A 19,393-nucleotide genomic window follows, 5' to 3' on the forward strand; every position below is an offset into this window, starting at 1 on the left:
TAGATAGATAGATAGATAGATAGATAGATAGATAGATATTTTTGTAGGTGTCATTTAATCTACTTTGATACCGCTGAGATTTGATACCACCAGGTTATAAGACAAGCTTGTTAAAATGATTAAAGTTTCGTTAAAATGTTTCTGTGAAATTGTGTTTGCCTTTCTTGGAATCCTGTTTATGGTTCCGGTGTAATGTAAACAGTGTTACACCATGAACAGCTTTACTACTGGCCAAACTCTGATCTGTCAGAACCTACGTTAGAGCAGACAGCTCCTGTAAATCAGATTTAAATTGTTAAATATAGAAACCTGATCAGGTCCAAGGCACGCCTCCCTGGAGCTGGACTGAACCATATGGAGGGAGTGGGAGGCGGGAAAAACAAGCTGCTTCTTTCTGAACTAAAATGTCTGTTCTGAAATGATAATCTCAGGAATTATAAAAATGGTTTACTCCAAATTATTGTTTGTTTTGTTTTTTGTCATGTAAGTTTTATGATTGAGTGCCAACAGTTGTGGTTTTTGTCTTTCAGAATCCTGTTAGTGTGCATCGCTGTTCTGTCTGCATATTCAATTCACCTCCTGCTAAAAAGTGCCGGAGTTGTAGGTAAAAGGCTTGACTAAACTTACATAGCTTTTCCACTTATGCCTGAATATATAGAAAAAATTTTGACATCTCTGGTAAAGATTTGTAAAAGCGTAAAAGTAGAATAATCTCACTCTGAACTTTTTTTTTTATATTCAGTACATTTATTCAGTATAGGGGGAAAACATCTGATATTAAGAATAATATTTCTAAACAATATCCTTTTAAAATAAATGTTACTGAAGCATTTTTAATTCACATGTTACTCGATCTGAGTGTGTAGAAACTTTTATTTCATGACACACAAGTTTGTTTCACAGGGGAAGACTTAGGATGTGACACTGAGACCAATTTCTTTTAGCTGCTCTTCAAAATTGGAAAGACAATCAAATAAGCCATTGAAATATGGCAGGAAATATTGACAAGAAAATGATTCCACGACCATATCTGCAACCAAAACACTAATTAAAGCCAGGAAATCATCTTTTCTGCCCTACCATCTCAAAGGTAAACATAAACCCTGCTGAGTTTTAAGTGGAGATGTGTGAATTGGTAAAATGGGACTAAAATTGTTGTTTTTGCCAAACATACTCCAGGTAAAGTTTGGTCTAAAAATAAATGGTGGATTTAATGAATAGAAAAACACCTTGTTCCATTTGGTAACAATGGCGGGGAATCTGTTTCACTTTGAGCAAGTTTTTCTTCTATAGACTCTGGAAACCTGTAGAGTGCTTGACACCATAAACTCTTCAAATCTTTTTAAATAAACACTTGGTGGTAAAAACTGGTCATCATTTATTCTTACAGAAAGATTTTCATAAGGACGAGACTAACAAAACAAAGGTCATGAACATGAAGGAGTCTTCATGAATGTTTATGACTGTTATCATGAAGTCTCATTCGGTAAATAATTACACTTTTCATGCAAAGTTGATTCTTTTAATGGACTTTTAATCCAACTTTGTTTTGAAAGTGTTATTTACCAGATAATGCAAAATTGATACTCAAAATTGACATGAGATTTCTTTTTCCACTACTGAAAAACCTAACAATTGTTGCTAAAATCAGTGTGAGAATAGTTTTCTGTGATAAAAGATACTTTTAAGCTCTTTAAAACATCTTTAAAAAATGGATGACAGCAAATTGGTCCCTGTCTGGAGTCTTAATATTTATTTCTGTGGTTGGTTTTCAGGTATCCGTGCGTATGAGCAGCTAGGAAATCGAGCTTTTGGACCCCCGGGGAAAATGCTGGCTGCCATCATCATCACTGTGCACAATATTGGAGGTATTCTTAGTTCATCTCTTCTGATGCATTTATATGTTGTTGTTTTTTTTTTTTTAAACCAAATTTTTGTTGTTCCTATGTCAATTTACAGTCATTTTTAATACATTGGAATATAATTGGAAAAATAATTTATTCCAGTAACTCAGTTTACCAAGTGCTCTTACCAAGTATTTTTGGTTTACTTTCTAGTCCACATATCTTAGTACACTTGAAATAAGGCAAAAATAACTTACAAGTAGCCTTTCTGCAAGAAATAGGAGCTTATTTTAAGTTAGTAATTCCTTAATATTGATGAAAAAGTACTTGTTCCACTGGTAGGTTATTTCATTTATTACTAGGATTTGTTCATCAATATTAAGGACTTGTTTATTTAAAACAAGCTCCCATACATTGTTGAAGCATTACTTGTAAGTCAGTGCATATTCTAATTTAATTAATATGACTGTATACATTTCAATTAAAAAATTAAAATCATAGCTTTTGCTGTCATAAAATAAAGCATACACAAATAAACAACTTAACCTTGTTCTTATGTGTTTGCAGCCATGTCCAGTTATCTTTACATTGTAAAGTCAGAGCTCCCTTTGGTTATTCAAGCTTTTCTTGGTAAACACGAAAACACAGGGTGAGCATTTATTCAGATTTCTTCCTGGTTCTCTCATGGCACCTTCAGTTTTTTATCATTTTTGCTTGATTGTATTCTGATTTTCTCATCTGTTTGTGTGGCCAAATCTCAGAGAATGGTTCCTGAATGGAAACTATTTGATCATCATTGTTAGTGCCATCATCATTCTTCCCCTTGCACTCATGAAACAGCTCGGTACGTCAGCCACTCTCACCTTCTCTTAGCCGCTTTTCCACTGGCACGTCGCGCACTAACCGGTTAACGTGCAGTTCGGTTTTACAGTTAATGTTTTCATCGACGTCCTAGTTCTGATGGACTAAACTAAAATAAACCCAGATATTTCATTTTGTCTTGTAGAAATTCCTCGTATTTCAGAGCGGCTAGCAGCGCTGCTAATTCGCGGACATACTGAACAGTTCTCTGATAGCATAGCGCATGTCCGCGGTCCACGCCTAAATGCTTCTTCTTCTTCTTACTGAAATTTATTGACGGTTGTCCAAAAAAAAAAAACAACATTGGACGAGCATTATTTCCACCAACCAGTAAGGTGTGTGGACCAGCTAAATGCTAAATGCCGTCGATGAGTGCGGTCAGCTGTCAATCAAATCGCTTCGGTGCCGACCCATGTAATTATAATTTAAAACAATATATTGACTTATTTTCGTCGTATGCTGTATGCTGAACTGACAGTTTCTCTAAATGTCGCGGGCATTTTAATGCGCATGTGCACGCATGCGAACTTATTGCATGTTTCCCATTCTGAACATCCGGATCGAACCGGTTAGAGGCGGTCTAGTGGAAAAGCGTCTGCTGTTTTGTCACTCATGCTCTTCTCATATAGACATTTTTGTTGTCTGTTTTCATGTCTGACTCTGAAAGTGATGGAAATAACTTTATGCGGTTTTAAATAATCATGTTATTTTCTTTTCATTGCACTCCAGGGTACCTTGGCTATACAAGTGGCTTCTCTCTCTCCTGCATGGTGTTTTTCCTAATTTCAGTGAGTCAGCAAAATGGAAAGGAAAGAAAATAAACAGCTGCTCTCCTGTCAAATATTTGTCTTCATACATTTGTGGATGCATTTTGTCCAGGTCATCTACAAGAAATTCAGCCTCCCCTGCTTGCTTGATGCCAGTAATGCCACAGCCATTCATAATGATAGCTTCTTAAAGCTTAATTCAACATGTGATGCCAAACTAATTACCATCAACTCTGAGGTCAGAAAAACACCACATTGCCTTTATTGCCGTGTGTATTTCATGTCCTGCTTTGCACAGGTCATGTACAGACCAGTGTGTAAAGTCAACAGTAGGGAGGCGTCTTGTGTCAACAGCAGTGTTGGGAACATCTGAACGCTGATATTCAGGCTTCTTCTCTGATTTGGCGTTTAGGCAGCGTACACCATCCCGATCATAGCTTTCGCTTTTGTCTGCCACCCAGAGGTGTTGCCCATCTACACAGAGTTACGGAAGTAAGTCAGGACGTCATATTCAGTCTCTGCTACGTAAAAAAGCGATATTAAAGTTTTTTCCCTCTTCCAGTGCCAACAAGAACCGCATGCAGAAAGTTGCCAACATCTCCATCCTGGCCATGTTTGTTATGTATCTGCTGACGGCTATTTTCGGTTACCTCACCTTTTACGGTAAGATTTTCTCTAAAGCTGCAATATGTAACTTTTATAAATATTATTTTTTATGTATATGCTGAAACAGTCACCATGTCGTGACAGCTGAGTGTTTCTCAATTATTGTCTGTCAGATCTGATCATATTTAATAATTTATCTATACTACCCACTGGCTCCACCATTAAATGACCCAAATATTAAAACTATGGAGAGCCATTTCAGCCAAAATTAAATAAATAAATAATTGGCTTCTTTATTCTTATTCATTGTCATTTTTTATACATTTATTATTTTTTTATACATTTATTTATATTTATTTATTTTATGTATTCATTTATTTATTTATTAATACATTTATTATTTTATTTATATATTTATTTATATTGTGTATTCATTTACACATTATAAATAAATATATTTTATATCAATATATTAATTTATATAGTTATATCAATTAATTTTGGCTGAAATTGCTCTCCTTATAGTCGTAACTCATTTTATTGTTTTAAATTTCAAAACAATTTCTACATTCAGTTAATTAACTCAGTCAGTAACGTCTAATCAAGACTGATCAGTCAACAGAGAAAAATGCAAATTATCCACTGGAATGTACATTTTTACGGTAAAACCTTTAAAATGATAAAAATGCATTTTTTGACAACTCCTTCAACTTGCTTTTCAAAAAGTTTATACTTTTACATTTTAAATTTGCAACAATATTGCTTATATTCCAGTTTGTTGGAAGAGATGAAAACATTTTACGTTCACAGTAAATACGCTTTATCTTGTAAAGTTATTGTTGGTTATACTCTTATAAATAAGGAAAAACGTAATTTTTTAACACATCAGAATCAAATAATCAGCCGCAGGACTTTGAAACGACCATTTAAAGAACCGCTTATTTCAAAGAACCAGACTTTTTGACACTGTCTGAGAAGTACTGGTGTAGCTTGAGACAATTCACTGACAGAACAAATATGAACACTTATGTCTGGAAAAGTGTAGCAAATGTGTAGGACCCCAAAAATTGAGAAAAGTGTTTTGTGTTGTCTCTGTGTAGCTGGAGTGGAGGCAGAGCTGCTTCACACCTACAGCAAAGTGGATCCTCTGGACGTCCTGATTCTCTGCGTCCGTCTGGCTGTGCTGGTGGCCGTCACTCTGACCGTCCCTGTGGTTCTGTTCCCAGTAAGAAACACTGTAAAACTATTCAGATGTACAATAATAGGTCCCAGGTATCTAACACATCTTCAGACTTTGAGAGTTTTTAGGTTAGCACTTAAAAAAACTAAAATAATAAGGGAAAAAAAATAGGTGTGGGAACTATTTCCCAGAATGCTTAGCAGCATGTTTTTGTATCCTGACTCTTATTAAAGCAAATGTTTATTTAAATACAATTTAATGATAATGTCCTGATCACACTAAATGTCTTTTGAGCAGAATTCATTGTGATGTTTAATAAAATTCCTTATGAAACAAGAATTTAAATGATCCTAAGTAAAATAAGTAGTTACTTTAACTTGATGATGTGAGTGAAAATAATAGAGAAATGTGGCTCTTTAACCAGGTGGGGGCATTATTTTCTTGCATATTGTGAATTTTTTTTTTTTTATTTCAATTGGATCATTAAGGTAAAACCCACAGCTCAGGATTAATGAACATAAAAACCAATGTTTACACAACTTGTCTCTTGTTTTTAAACCAAAACGATTTAATTTTTGACTTAAATTGCATTTTCAAGCCAGCAGGTGAACTTTCATTTTCAAATTAAACCACATTAAAATGTTTTACAGTGTATGACAATTTTTCAGAAATTCATTCTCAAGTGTTTTAAATTTAGGTTTTAAAGTAGTATATTAGCTTAGCTTATCTGACCTTTAATCTAGCATCTATGCTAACAGGGTTCTGAAACTGACATGGTTACAACAAAGGAAATAGGTCGACTTCCTTCAGCCATGCAGCGTATCGACTCTGGGGAGCTCCTGTAATAACATTTGCATCTTAACTTACAGATGCAACAAGAAGTTGTGAAAACCGTTTCATTTTGTTCACAAGAAGTAAAAAGAAAACCGATTGTAGATGACACTAAATTAACATTTTGCATTCAAAACAATTCTACCTTTTTTATAAGTGAGGCTAATTTTCTTGCAAATACTTAAAGTGAAATATCAACATGAGTTTGATGTCATTAGACAATCTCAATGTGAATTTAAGGCCTGCATGTAGCTTAGCTTAGCTTAGCATCAGTGCCAAGAGCACAGTAGCCATTCGAAGGAAACACAATGTATGTAAATATCCTTAAATATTATGCATCTTTAATTTATGTTACAAATATACACAACAAACTTAAGTCAAGATTTTGTTTGTGCTAAAACCAAGCAAATTAATGAGTTTGTAAACTGCTTGATCTTTCTTTCCTTTGCACATAAAAATTTCTTTAAATGTTTTAGGATTTTTTTTTGCAGAGTTTATGCTCAATGTTTGTGTTTGAAGGAACTAATTTTGTTTTCCCATTCTTTTTACCTCTTTTTGTTGTAGATTCGCAGAGCGGTGCTCCAGATCTTCTTCCCTGATAAGCCTTTCCACTGGGCCAGACATGTCCTCATTGCATTCAGTCTCATCTTTGTGGTCAACTTGCTCGTTATATTTGTCCCCTCAATCAAGGACATCTTTGGTGTCATCGGTACGTTCGCACTGCGGGGAAAAGAAATAGGAGCCTCACTGCAGATGCTATAGTGTGAACTCCACTCTAACGTTCAGGTCCACCTCATTTCATTAGAGTATTGAAAAGTAAAGGGTTATAGATTTGAAACTTAATTTAGATTTTTATGATTTACAGCTAATGACATACAATTTTGTTCCTTAAAAAATTAAAATATAACATGAGATCAGTAAAATAAAGAGATGGTGTCATGTCTAAATAATCTTGGTAAGAACTGCAGACTTGACACCGTCCACCAGGAGGATAACTCACAGTCGTCATGGCTAAAGAAGCTACTTCTTCAAAGTGCTACATCTAAGTACATTAATAGAAAGTTGAGTGGAAAGAAAAAGAGAGGATTTTGATTATTTTTTTCTTCAATATTTTCACAGTTAGTGGTGAATTGTGGAGTTATGTCATCTATTTGTGTTGTTCCACTGTGTTTTCATTACGTCTCTTCTCTTGTCAGTGTAGCCTCAAGTTTTACAACACTTACAATTTAGTTCTGCTAAAAAACAGCTTTGTGGAGGTGCTCATTTAAATTTGGTACCTATCCACACACTACAAAAATACCTTCCAGGATCTCAGTGGCCTTTAAATGGGTCTGAAACAAAACCCTGTGGAGAATCTATTAATCAAAACTGGTTAAAAAAAGAGCTTGAAACTAATCACTCTTGGTTTAGTTAAGCTATACAATATAAAATCCTGTCTTTTTGAATTGAAAAACTGATATAAGTTAATTTTTCAATGTTGTAAAACTTCATTGTCAGTGCTTTACTTATATTCTATGGTCAAATTAACCATTTACAATAAAAATCCTTGTTCTCCGTTTCTTGTCTTGTGCAGGAGCCACATCGGCCCCCAGTCTCATTTTCATCCTACCCTCCATCTTCTACATCCGGATTGTTCCTGAAGACCAGGAGCCTTTGAAGTCAAAACCAAAGATTCAGGTACGTATCTAAGGCTATGTTCACCCAGCAGGTCTTAATGCTTAATTCTTATTTTTTATTTTTGCATAGTCAGTCATATTACTAACTAGAAAATTTATAAAGAAATTTAAAAGTGGCCTGCCAAAGCTTGCTTATCGGTTGGAACCCAGCATTCTGATGCTGAAAATTATCAACAATGCTAATGTGAACTAAAATGCTGTCAGTATCCTGTGGAGTACCATTACTATGTTGACTAACATGTATGCAAACTTCTAAAATTAGTTAACATGCTAAGGTTAGCTCTAATGCTGTCAGTAGTGTGTGTGGGATCACCACTCGCTTGGTATGATAAACATGGCTCATAAATAAAAAAAAATAGGTAAAATGCTTATTTTAGGTACCAGATTAACGTTAGCATGAGGGCTATCACTAGTATATTTAGTCACTAGCATGTTGACACTACCAGTAGGATGCAGGTAATTGTTATCATGTTGACTAACATAAAATAACATTCAGTGTGAATAATTAGCTTAAATGCTGTTAAGAGCATGTTGACTTACTACAATTCAGTATGCTCAGCATAGCTAATTTTTTTTTTAATCGGCTAAAACGCTCAAATAAGCGTTGCCATGGTAACGTCGCCATGGTGACTCGAGACGGCAAACGGAAGTAGCAGCTCCCTTCTCCAGATCGAGCGGCACGTTTTGGCATTTATTGTGGGGGTGCACGCAGCGCTTCGAGGCTTACGACTGTGGCTTTTGGGCGACGTTTTTCGCCTATTTTAATTAAATCCGACCGCAATGAGACTTCCGTGTGAAAAAGTTTACGTTTCCAAAACGACCCCCACGCGCAGAAGAACGTTGACGTCACACAGCAGCGCCCTGTTTACGGAAGTGATAATGGATGGAGCCATTTACGTATCGATTCTAAAGTTTACTCAGCAACGAGAGGCGACAGTACCGTCACAAAATCATAACAAGACGGAGGAAGGTAATAAAAAGAAACCACAACTAATAGTGACGACTTTTTGTGGAGTTTTGACTGTAATTTATATAGAGAAATCTGTCTGGATGCGAAATAATGAGCACCAGAAGTGGTTGGATTGTGATGTGACCCACTTCAGTTACACAGATTTCTGTCATAAATTTATGATCATTATTTTCAGCCATTGTTTACATCCTGATTTATCACTTCTGGTGCAGAATTATGACGCATTTCTCACATCAATGACATAAAAAGCCGAATAAAATGCAACATGACTATTCAGACTGCAGATGCCTTGAAACAAATTAAAATCACATGTGGAAGAGGCACAGATCTGATATTTACTTGGGTGAAGAAATGGGAATTAGGCCGTTCAGACTGAAAAAGTTGTGAATTGGTCACATAAGTGCAAAAAAAAGCAGATTTGGGTCGCATTTACCTGCTCTGTGAATGTAGGCTTAGTGAAACACTCACTGTGTTTTATATTTGATTTATTATTTTTTAAATCTAATTAATGGGCACATGATATTCTCTTTATGTCTCCTGCAGGCCGCATGCTTTGCAGCATTAGGATTCATCTTTATGATCATGAGCCTGTCATTTATATTCATCGACTGGAGTACCGGAAAGTCCCGAAGCGGAGGCGGCCACTAGCTTTGCGCTAGATATGCTGTGACAGAACAAAGGTACAACAAACAGAATGTCAACCAAAACTCTCCCAGAAATTATCATCCTGTTCAGCTGAGATCCGGTCCAGAGTCTGGAGACTTTCAACGAAGGAAAAACAAATGAAGAGCCTTCGCCAGTGTCAAAATCAGGAAAATGTTTTGACGTGTGATGGCACAGAAAAATGTCCTGTTGAGGAGGAGGGAGATGGCACTACATTTGTTCTGTCTGAGTCCGCCGCCCTGCCGCAGCTCAAAGTCAGGGTGAAGGTGGCAGCAAGAGGATGAATGAGAACAGCATGACTAACATGGAAATCCCACTTCAATGTTCCGTGGAATAGTTCAGTCACTGCCAACAGCCCTCCAGTACACTTCCCTAATATTTCAAATTACATGTATTTACTGTTTCACCAAACAAAACAGAATAGCTTTGATTAAATTCCCCTACATTTGTCTTGAAAAACATTAAGAACAATGACTGCATTTCCACAGATATTATTATATTTGGTAAAGAAACAACTACCTATGAAGTGAAGTTCAACTAATGTGATAAAATTTTTATGTCTCTTGTTGTGAATGAATTACTATCTTTCAGGCAGAGTCTGAGGTGACCAAATAATCCGGTGCAATACGCAGGATTTTGCTGCTGTTCAGACAATTTGCTGGCAATCATGTGAACCAAAATGCAGAAAAAGGTTTTTGCACAAGGAATGCAATGGGTTTTTTTTTAATATTAGTTTAGCTGCAGACCAAAGAGCGTATTTATGCAGTTATACTGATGGAGAAGTTACCTCTTTTTAATTTATCAGGTGTAAAAGTAGAGCCTCAAAGCACCCAGTGTTAAAAAGCATGCTTTATCACATTCAGAAACGTTTCAGTATGTTACCCATTGATAAGGTTAAAATAAAGGGTTTTCTGTGAAATTGGTCCAAAACATCTGTTACCTTTGTGAAGCAACCTGTTCATTTTCTGACTGGTTTAACTAACATATTGCAATAAAAAAATCTTTTGTTTCTACACGTCTGTCTTTTTTAATCCACATATGCCTTGTTTTCTCTTTTTGGAAAATTTCATAATACCGTCTTCAAATTAAAATATTTGCAAACATTGAGATTAGTCTGCAACATAGCAGTTTTGAAAAATCAGATGATGATGTAGAAGCTTTTGGAATCAATTAAATGAAGACACACCTCTGGGTGCATTTTAACACAAAACATTTCCTTTCTTTTCTCTCTTTTTAACCTCATAGCAAAATCAAATCAAATTTGGCAACATATCAGGAAGAGAATCATGAACCTCCACAAGTCTGTTAATAATAATCACCAGGGGAAGGGTTTTTGCTCAGGAGATGAACATGTTTATATGTGTTTTGTTGTTAAATCAACCAAAATACTTGCAGAAGCTGAAGAGAAGCTCTTTGCGCGCACGACGCTGACTTCACATCCGTATGAGCGAAATGCGGCTTTCTTGTTTCCGCTTTGAATTACCATGACAGCTAGAAAACACAAAGTCGTATTTCAGACGCATATAAATCAATTCCATGAACATTGTTGTCTTCCAAATATAATGGGCTATTAAGTTTTCATGGATTTCCAAGCGATCCTGAATTAAGAAGACGGTGGCTTGTAAATATTCGTCGCTACCAGTTAAAGCTAACGCCGAACAGCAAAGTTTGCAGCCTTCACTTTACTTCAGATCAGCTTCTTCAGCCTAAAACTACCGGGGGGATACGGGTGGTAAATAAAGGAGCCGTCCCTGTGTTGTTTCCATGAAATCACTTCTGTGTTCTGAAAGAGCGAGGGTATAGGAACGAGTGAGCAGACCACAGCCAAACAGTCGAGGAATTGATCCGCCTGTACACACTGCGGTACACACTATCCTATTTGAGCTCTTCACAAGATACGTGCAAAAGTAATACAACGAAATAACACAAAGACCTTAAGGAAAACGGCCATATTTTTTTCTAAAAGCAACAACTCTGAACCTGAACAGTCAGCTGAAATCAAACTCTACCAGTGCTGCCCTACTTAAAGTTAGAGAAAAATTAGGAAGCTTGCAAGCCTAAAGAAACATCCCAACTGTAGAGTACAGTGGTGGCAGCATCATTTTTATCCTGCAGGGGGTTCTGATGAAGAAAAAAGAACATAATGTGCAACATAAGACAAACAGGAAGTTAAAGCGTCGGCACAAATGGGTTTTTCAAATTGTCAATGAGCCCTAGCCTACTGCTGAATGTATCCTAAAGGGAAACAAGGTTAATTATTTGACTAGAACAAAGTTGTGAACGTTTGCAGGCAAAGTTTAAATGAGCTTGAACAAACCCGACTCAGTTACATGAGTTCTGTCAGAGGGAATCAACCAAAACTGCAGCAAGCCGTAGTGAGAAGCTTCTTGAAGAATGCCCAAAAGATTCACCCCAGATCATGCAGTTTATTGAAAGATAACTTTACAAATATTTAAGGAAATGTGTGCAAACTTTCCACTTTCTTAAAGCTGAAAAAGACTCTCTAAAAAATAGAAAAGTTTAGTTTGATTTAATGTCAGTGAAAAAACAAACTTCCCTTTTCATGCACTCTATGTTTAACTGTTTGAGATAAAAAGTTTTTGTTTGCATGGCTGTAAAAGGAACGCACTCGCAGCAGAGGAGCACACACACACACACACACACACACACTGCCTGCCTCTCTCTCTCTCTCGCTCTCTGAAAATGGAAGTAACAAGTTGATTTGCGCATCGACTCTGAGCGAGAGAAGAAAAGTGGGGGTTAGAGAAGTGTGGTTGTCCGTTTCCTGCTTTGAGCTGATGTGTGCACAGAACAGAGAAGAGAAACTTCCTTTCTGACAGTGCATTGTGAGGACGTTTTTGTTTTTTTGTGTTTTTTAATTTTTATCAAATGCAGGAGATATTAATTTCAAATAAACTGGAGCACTTGTGAGAAGGAAAATGAGCCGTGGTAAAAATAAGACGGAGAGCGTCCCGAGCTCCCTGCTGAGCCAACAGGAGAACGAGAAGCTGGAGGAGCTCCTGGGCAGAAGGTGTGCTGTAAGTTCACAACTGAGCTGCGAGGCGGATAATCCTCTTAATTTACTCTCATTTCTGATCCAAGGCTTTTCTCAGCCTCATTGTCTTCCTTTAGAAGTAGCTAAAGTCACATCCTGAAGTGAATCGCTAAATTAACGGTTACATATTTGAATCTGTTTCTTGTAAGTTCAGGGTTTTTTACTTTTAGTTATTAATTTCTGGAAAAAAAGAAGACATCAGGTGTTTATTTTTGCAAAGTTTTTTTTAAGTAAAGGATGTAAATACATGTTTTCTTACATTGGGTCATCAAGAAAGTGGGTAGCTGTAACAGGAAATGGTGGCTGAATCGATTCTTCCTCCTCTGTCAGAATTAGACTTTATGACTGTGTTTAGTCTCGTAGCAGAGCAGAAGTTGGTCTGTTCTTCGTTCCTTTTAACCCACCAAAGTAAAGATTTGCTCTGAGTTTCTTTGTCGGATTTAAAAACCTGCGAAGCTTTCAAGCAGCAGGTGCAACAGAGAATACAGAGCACTAGAAGAAAAACTTATCAGAGCAAATGAAAGCAGAGGAGGAAGTTAATCATCGCTGCAAATTTACATTTGAACTGCAATAAAATGCCTTAACAAGTCATATCAGCTCTAAACTGTGTCTGATCTCTCTCTCTCTGCATGTGTGTGTGTGTGTGTGTGTGTGTGTAGTCGATGGCCACAGCAGTGGCCCAGTTGTTCATGGCTCTGCCAAACAGCCCATCCATGTGGAGTCTGCAGCACACTGGAGTGGTGTGCTTTGTCAAAGACAACCCTCAGCGCTCCTACTTCATACGAATGTTCGACCTGAAGGTCAGACAACAACCAAAAACTAACAAATAAGCCAACAAATAAAGCTCATCTTTAGGTGTTTTCACTTAGTTCTCTTTTGAAAAGTCACAAATAGTTTATTACTTTTACAAGCTGTGGAGTACTTTTTTACTATACACCAACATTTAAAACAGAAAACTGTTTAGTTTAATACTTTTATAAACTAAACATTACACCAATATTTAGCTTTATGCTTTTAATATCGGAGCAAGAGAAACTCCTGTTAGTTTATAAATCTAGAACAAACTTAAACAGAACTTAACAACCCAGAACAAGATCCAGACATGGAGAACCAACATTTAGTTTTATACTGAATAAATCTAGAACTAAACCCAGAACAACTGGAACCAACATTTAGTTTTATCAGAACAAGAATCCAAAGAAACCACTACTAGTTTATAAATTATGGACTACTTATTCTTATTTTTATCAGACATACAGAACTAATATGTAGTTTTATACTTTTACATTTTTGTCTTTCTTTTGGTTTTGTCTGTATTTCCTTCTAATTCACGTAAAGCACTTTGAAATGCCTTGCTGCTGAAAATGTGCTTTATAAATAAAATGACCTACCTCACCTAAGAGATGATTAAAATCTTTTCCCCTCAGGTTGGTAGGCAAATTTGGGAGCAAGAGCTCTACAACCAGCTCGTTTACTCGACGCCGCTGCCGTACTTCCATACTTTTGCTGCAGATGTAAGACATTCCCTGCACATTCTGCATTTATAAGTCAAAGTTTTCCTGAACAAGTTCCACATTTCTTCATAATGTGTTTGACTCAATGTGCATTCGTAGGACTGTCAGGTTGGGCTGAACTTTACGGACCAACAGGAAGCGGACGCCTTCCAAGGCACCATCATGGAGAAAATCAACCAAAGACACAACCGACAAGGTCAGCAGGAACAACTTCCTCACTGCACAGAGGGGCAAAAACATTTCTTACTGTTATAAATAATTAACATTTAAGCTCTTTAGGAATGAGGGTTTTTTTTAAAATCTGTGAAATCAACAACATTTTGTTGGTGTTACATCATCATACAGGCAGTCCAGATTTATTTTACTTGTTTATTCATTTATTTCTGCGTTTCTTTTTAATTCTCTGCATTCACGGCGCTGTTGTGACATCCTTGATGCTGTGATCCAAAATGGTGGCTTGTTTACAACCGACAGAGAAGAAACAGCGCCCCCCACCGAAGAACGGTAAGATATGCGCTGGATCGGATGTTTAATGTCAAAACTTTATTTAAAACATGCACCACAAACATGTTTTCTCTTTTTATTTGGCTGCAGACAGAGGTTCCCTCCCTCCTGTTCCACCTGGTGGGTATCTCCCATGATTCATAGCTCTTCTCGCCTTGTTACTAAAACAACATTAAAGTTTTTTTTGTGTTTTTATAACCCAGAGACTTTTACAACTTTGTAGAGCCTAAGTTTAGTTTTGGAAGTTTCATAAAGCAACATTTATAAAAACGTCCAGAGGACCTTAAGGCTACCTTCAGTAGTATTCACTTTAAATAAGAAGAAAAAAGTAGAAATTTGGTTAAAAACAACAACAAAAAACAGCCATAAAGGTTTTAAAGAAAAAAAAATCAAATGAAATGAAATAAAATTAAAAATGACAGTAAAAGAAAATAAAAAATTATATTATGGAGTGAATGTTCAGACTGAATGTTCAGACGACGTTTGCTGAACGTCGTCTGAACATTTGCTTTGCTTGCTAGCTGAGTCAAATTATTTATATTTTCTTGAATTTCAGAATGATTAAATATAATTTTACTAGATTTTGTTTTTACTTCAAAGTTGGAAACTTTCATTTTGTTTTTGTAGCATATTATAATATTTTTCTTATAATATTTTGGCCCTTTGCTGAGTTGACTGAGTCCTTGCTAACAATAAAATATTAATAATTTGTCCAAAACATTTCTATTAGAATATATCAGTTGACTTTTTTGTTCTACAAGTTAAGTAGAATCTAGTATGGCTCCATCTGAAATATTTCTACATAATAATCATCATAATTTTTGTTTTTATTGTTAAGACCCAGAGTTGGGTAAAACTCTAGTTATATTAAAATTTCTGGATTCTCGACCAAATGAATGACAAACAAAAATGTTTTAACCAAAAATTCAGACACACCTGCAGTTTTTGTTAAACTTTCATAAGTTTTTTATTGAAAGATCTGGGGAAAAAAGTTTATTTTGCCCGATTTTGTAATTATTTAAATTATTTATTTTCATTTTTAGTCTTTAAAACACCAACATTTTCACATAATTTATATTCTGTTGTCTCTGATTTTGTTATTTTAAAATATTAACTGATTGATGTTTTGATCAATTACTCAGTTCTCTTCAGTTCCTCCTCAGATACGTTTTGCTTTTACTTGAGTAAAAATATTTTAAAGTCATATTTAATAAGCCACTGTCACATATAATTTTTGTTACTCTACCCATCTTTGTGAATTTTAATGCTTTGATTTCTCCCTAAAGCAGCGTCTCCCAGCTCTGTGTCCTTCCACATGGCCACAGTGGACATCCAGAACCCGGACATCCAGTCTTCGCGCTACCGCTCCATGCCTTCCCCCGCCATCCCCCCAGCTGTCTCCAGCAAAGGAAAGAAGAACAAAAAGGACAAGAAAAAAGCTGGGAAGATCTCCAAGGCGGACATTGGAGCACCAAGTGGCTTTAAGTAAGGATTTGTTCTCCTAAAACACAAGCAGATGTCTCAAATTAATTCATTCTGGCTTTCACAGATGGACCCTGCTTGTTCTTTTCTTCTTTTTCTGACAGGCATGTGACGCATGTAGGATGGGACCCCAACAACCTCGACCCGGACCTGTCGAAGCTGCTCTCTCAGGCAGGCATCTCTGTGTCTGACCTGAAGGATGAACAGACGTCCCAGATGATCTATAACGTCATAGAGCAGTCAGGAGGCCTGGAGGCCGTGAAACGGGAGATGAACCGAGGTCAGACTTTTTATTTCCACCTTTCTAGTTCATCCCTCTGCTTCCCAAAGGCTGAAACTAAAGCTACAGTAGCTTTTATAAATAAAAAATGTTATTTTTTTGCATATTTGTTAAAACTGTCACTACATTGTGATAGATAATCTGTGAAAAGATCGTCTACATCTACAGAAATGAACTTCCCTGTCAAAAACAACCAATCAGAGCCAGGAGGAAGGCCTTAGCGCTCTCACTCATCCCTGTGTATGCGCTGCTAAATGTGCTAATGACAGAGAAACAACTCACTGTTACAGGAAAATCGTTTACCCGCTGTCTTTGCTATGATAATTAGCCTTAGCATGTCGTGTAGCAGAGAGCGAGGAGGACCAGGGGGGTGTGAGCAGATCAATCAATCAATCAATCGATTACTGTTTATTTGTATGGCACATTTCAGCCACAAGGCATCTCAAAGTGCTTTCAATCATAAAAACACAAAAATACAAAGTCATAAAACACACAATCAACAATTGAAGCTTCACATTTTGCTAAGTGTTGTTATTGAAAATCAAAATATTGATTAATTTTTCATTTATTATGTTTCAAAATCAGCTCTAACCAGCTGGGCTTTTAGTCTAGATTTAAAGGAACTCAGTGTTTCAGCTGCTTTGCAGTTTTCTGGAAGTTTGTTCCAAATTTCTGGTGCATAGAAGCTGAATGCTGCTTCTCCATGTCTAGTTCTGGTTCTGGGGATGCAGAACAGAACCAGGAGACCTGAGGGGTCTGGACAGTTGCTATGACAACAGCAGATCTTTAATGTATTGTGGTGGTAAACCATACATATGCATGATTGACAGCGCTAAGTCCCTCCGTCTGGTTCTGATTGGTTGTTTCTAGGAGAAGTTTTAACAAATATGTAAAAACATCCAGAGCCCACTACACTGAACCCGACTGAAAACCTCCTGGTTTTTCCTCCAAATGTTGATTTCTGAGTAAAATCATCAGTGTTGTTGTTTCTAAATGAATATGAACTTGTTTTCTTTGCCTTATTTGAGATCTGAAAGCTCTGCAACCATTTCTCATTTTCTGCAAATAAATTCCAAATGTTGGTTTGAATTTCAGAAACATGTCAGTAGTTCATAAAATAAAAGAACAATGTTCATTTTACTCAAATATTTACCTATAAAAAGCAAAATCAGAGAAACTGATTATTTTAAGTGTCTCTTAATTTTTCCCAGAGTTGTATTTTTTATAAAAGTTACATCCTGCATTTTTAACTGTGTTCGTTTCTAACCTGCATCTCCTTCTGTTTACGTCACAGGCGATGTTCCTCCACCTCCTCCTTCCAGCCGACAGGGGCCCCTGCCTCCTGTGCCGGGCCCCGGGCCCCCGGCTCCTCCTCCCTCACGGGGTCGCTCTGGCCCCCTGCCTCCCATCCCAGGCCAGGCGCAGCGCGGAGCTCCTCCCCCTCAACCGCCTCCATCCCGCGGCGGCCTGCCACCTCCTCCTCCGACAAGCAGAGGAGGCCCTCCTCCACCGCCTCCGCCAGCCCACTCCTCACTTCCTCCGCCTCCTCCGTCTTCACGGGGATCCCACAGCATGCCACCTCCTCCGCCGCCATCCAGCCAGCATCGCTCTATGGGTGTCCCTCCACCTCCTGTCCCATCTACACCCAGCAGGGGAGGTGGGGGAGGAGCACCACCTCCTCCTCCTCCGCCTCCTCCTCCACCTCCTTCTGCCCCTTCAGATTTCCCTCCTCCTCCAAAGATCGGTGGCGCGCCTCCACCACCTCCTCCTGCATCCTCCGGAGGAGGCGACGGCAGGGGCGCCCTGCTCGATCAGATCCGACTCGGAAAGAGTCTCAGAAAAGTAAAGAATAAATATTTTTACACTTTGAATTAATTTTCCATCCATAAGCAAACTTGTAGGTTACTGACTAACCTTCCTTCAACAGGTTTTGGATAAAATCATTCTTAGATAGCGAGATTTTCGTCTGCTCAGTGCTCTGCTCCTTTCAGAATGAGATGTTTTTATGGCCTCTTGTCACTTTAAATCCTAGCTAAGCCCCCCAACTCAACGTTTTTGACTCACACGTGAAAATGGCTGCAAAAAGATGTGCAATTATACAACTGTATATGTTTGAAAACCAGAAGTGGAGCCTCCTGCACAGTCAAAAAAAAATGCATCTAGTGGTTTCTGAGTAGTAATTCAACAACAAAACACTTGTCTTTTCCAGCAGCCATTGTACAGCAGTAAAACCAGCGGGCCAAATGTATCCTGGGGTTGCTAGGTAACTAGACTGGGCTCTGCTGGGGTTGCTAGGTAACAGCACAGTTCCCATTAAATTGTAACATTCATTTTCCAGAATCCACAAATTACCAAAAAAGGCTGGGTGTTTTTTTGTTTGTTTTTTTAGTGCTCGGCCTGTTTTTTAGAAGCGATTGAGAACCAGATGGAAATATAGAAATGTGCAAAAATATGAATTTTGCATAATAAAGCCTGTTTAATGTGTGTTTTTTTTGCAGGTAACAGAAAGCTCTGAGCCACCACCGCCTTCAACGCCAGAAGGAGGAGAGGGCATCGTTGGTGCCCTCATGATGGTCATGCAGAAGAGGAGTAAAGTCATCCACTCTTCTGGTAAGTAAACATTTTTAAGAAAACTGAGCCGAAACAAGAGCAGAACAAACTCCTTCATGTGTGTGTTTGTTCGCTCCTGCAGATGAAAGTGAAGAAGAAGCAGGATATGACGATGACGACGACGACGAATGGGACGACTGATAAAACACCGGCTGCTGTGGATTCTGAATTTATTAGATATTAGTTTTAAGCTCAATAACTGTTACATGTGACGTTTCAAACTGGAAAACGACTCGTATTTATGGGAAAATTGTTTTTGCATTTGTGCTGGAATTAATAAAAACAAACGGTTCATTAAAAAGGCTGAACATTTCTTATTCAGAAGAATGATGTGAAGAAATTACTAGTGATGGACACAGATCCTCCTCGTGATTATCTTCTGTGGAAAACCCGACCGTTAATGTGATTACATTCATCTATAAATGCAAAATACAAACCTAAATCTAAAGATAATAAATAAAGGTAATAAATTGTTCTGACAATAAAAGTCACGTAAAAAAAAAATAAAAAATAAGTGGAAAGTTTTTAAAGGTTGATCATAAGGTCTGGG

The 19,393-nt window shown here is 37.4% G+C and overlaps 2 protein-coding genes across 6 annotated transcripts in view; both read left to right on the forward strand.

The window, feature by feature from the left end:
• The window catches only part of LOC103139042 (sodium-coupled neutral amino acid transporter 3), a 20,258-nt gene extending 9,846 nt beyond the window's left edge, over positions 1–10,412 (forward strand). For both annotated transcript variants that reach the window (XM_007553499.2, XM_007553498.2), the window contains 12 exons: positions 531–604; positions 1,776–1,868; positions 2,412–2,493; positions 2,606–2,688; positions 3,435–3,493; positions 3,585–3,710; positions 3,885–3,964; positions 4,035–4,135; positions 5,179–5,303; positions 6,654–6,798; positions 7,663–7,766; positions 9,279–10,412. In XM_007553499.2, coding sequence (XP_007553561.1) covers positions 531–604; positions 1,776–1,868; positions 2,412–2,493; positions 2,606–2,688; positions 3,435–3,493; positions 3,585–3,710; positions 3,885–3,964; positions 4,035–4,135; positions 5,179–5,303; positions 6,654–6,798; positions 7,663–7,766; positions 9,279–9,383 — 1,177 coding nt within the window. In that variant the 3' untranslated portion in view covers positions 9,384–10,412. The remainder of the gene's footprint in view (positions 1–530; positions 605–1,775; positions 1,869–2,411; positions 2,494–2,605; positions 2,689–3,434; positions 3,494–3,584; positions 3,711–3,884; positions 3,965–4,034; positions 4,136–5,178; positions 5,304–6,653; positions 6,799–7,662; positions 7,767–9,278) is intronic.
• Positions 10,413–12,155: 1,743 nt separating this feature from the next.
• wasb (WASP actin nucleation promoting factor b) lies at positions 12,156–19,144 on the forward strand. Of its 4 annotated transcripts, none has more exons than XM_016672196.1 (11): positions 12,156–12,436; positions 13,113–13,253; positions 13,881–13,967; positions 14,067–14,163; positions 14,442–14,471; positions 14,556–14,591; positions 15,758–15,956; positions 16,058–16,233; positions 17,528–18,075; positions 18,732–18,843; positions 18,926–19,144. In XM_016672196.1, exons 1-11 carry the CDS (start codon positions 12,338–12,340, stop codon positions 18,982–18,984), a joined length of 1,584 nt encoding a protein of 527 aa, XP_016527682.1. In that variant the 5' UTR covers positions 12,156–12,337; the 3' UTR covers positions 18,985–19,144. The 4 variants fall into 4 exon arrangements, with proteins under 4 accessions (XP_016527682.1, XP_016527683.1, XP_007553562.1 ...); XM_016672197.1 differs by having other exon boundaries at positions 15,761–15,956; XM_007553500.2 differs by having other exon boundaries at positions 14,562–14,591.
• The last annotated feature ends 249 nt before the right edge of the window (positions 19,145–19,393 follow it).

The sequence above is a fragment of the Poecilia formosa genome, unplaced genomic scaffold, assembly GCF_000485575.1.
Source record: "Poecilia formosa unplaced genomic scaffold, Poecilia_formosa-5.1.2 Scaffold57, whole genome shotgun sequence".
Classification (NCBI taxonomy): Eukaryota; Metazoa; Chordata; class Actinopteri; order Cyprinodontiformes; family Poeciliidae; genus Poecilia; species Poecilia formosa.

What these genes read in the sequence shown, in the direction of transcription:
- wasb (XM_016672196.1), top strand. Translation starts at nt 12,338, where the DNA reads ATGAGCCGTGGTAAAAATAAGACGGAGAGCGTCCCGAGCTCCCTGCTG. An exon ending in TACGAATGTTCGACCTGAAG is followed by an intron (nt 13,254 to 13,880) that starts GTCAGACAACAA and finishes TTTTCCCCTCAG; the next exon opens with GTTGGTAGGCAAATTTGGGA. An exon ending in GGAGCACCAAGTGGCTTTAA is followed by an intron (nt 15,957 to 16,057) that starts GTAAGGATTTGT and finishes TTTTTCTGACAG; the next exon opens with GCATGTGACGCATGTAGGAT.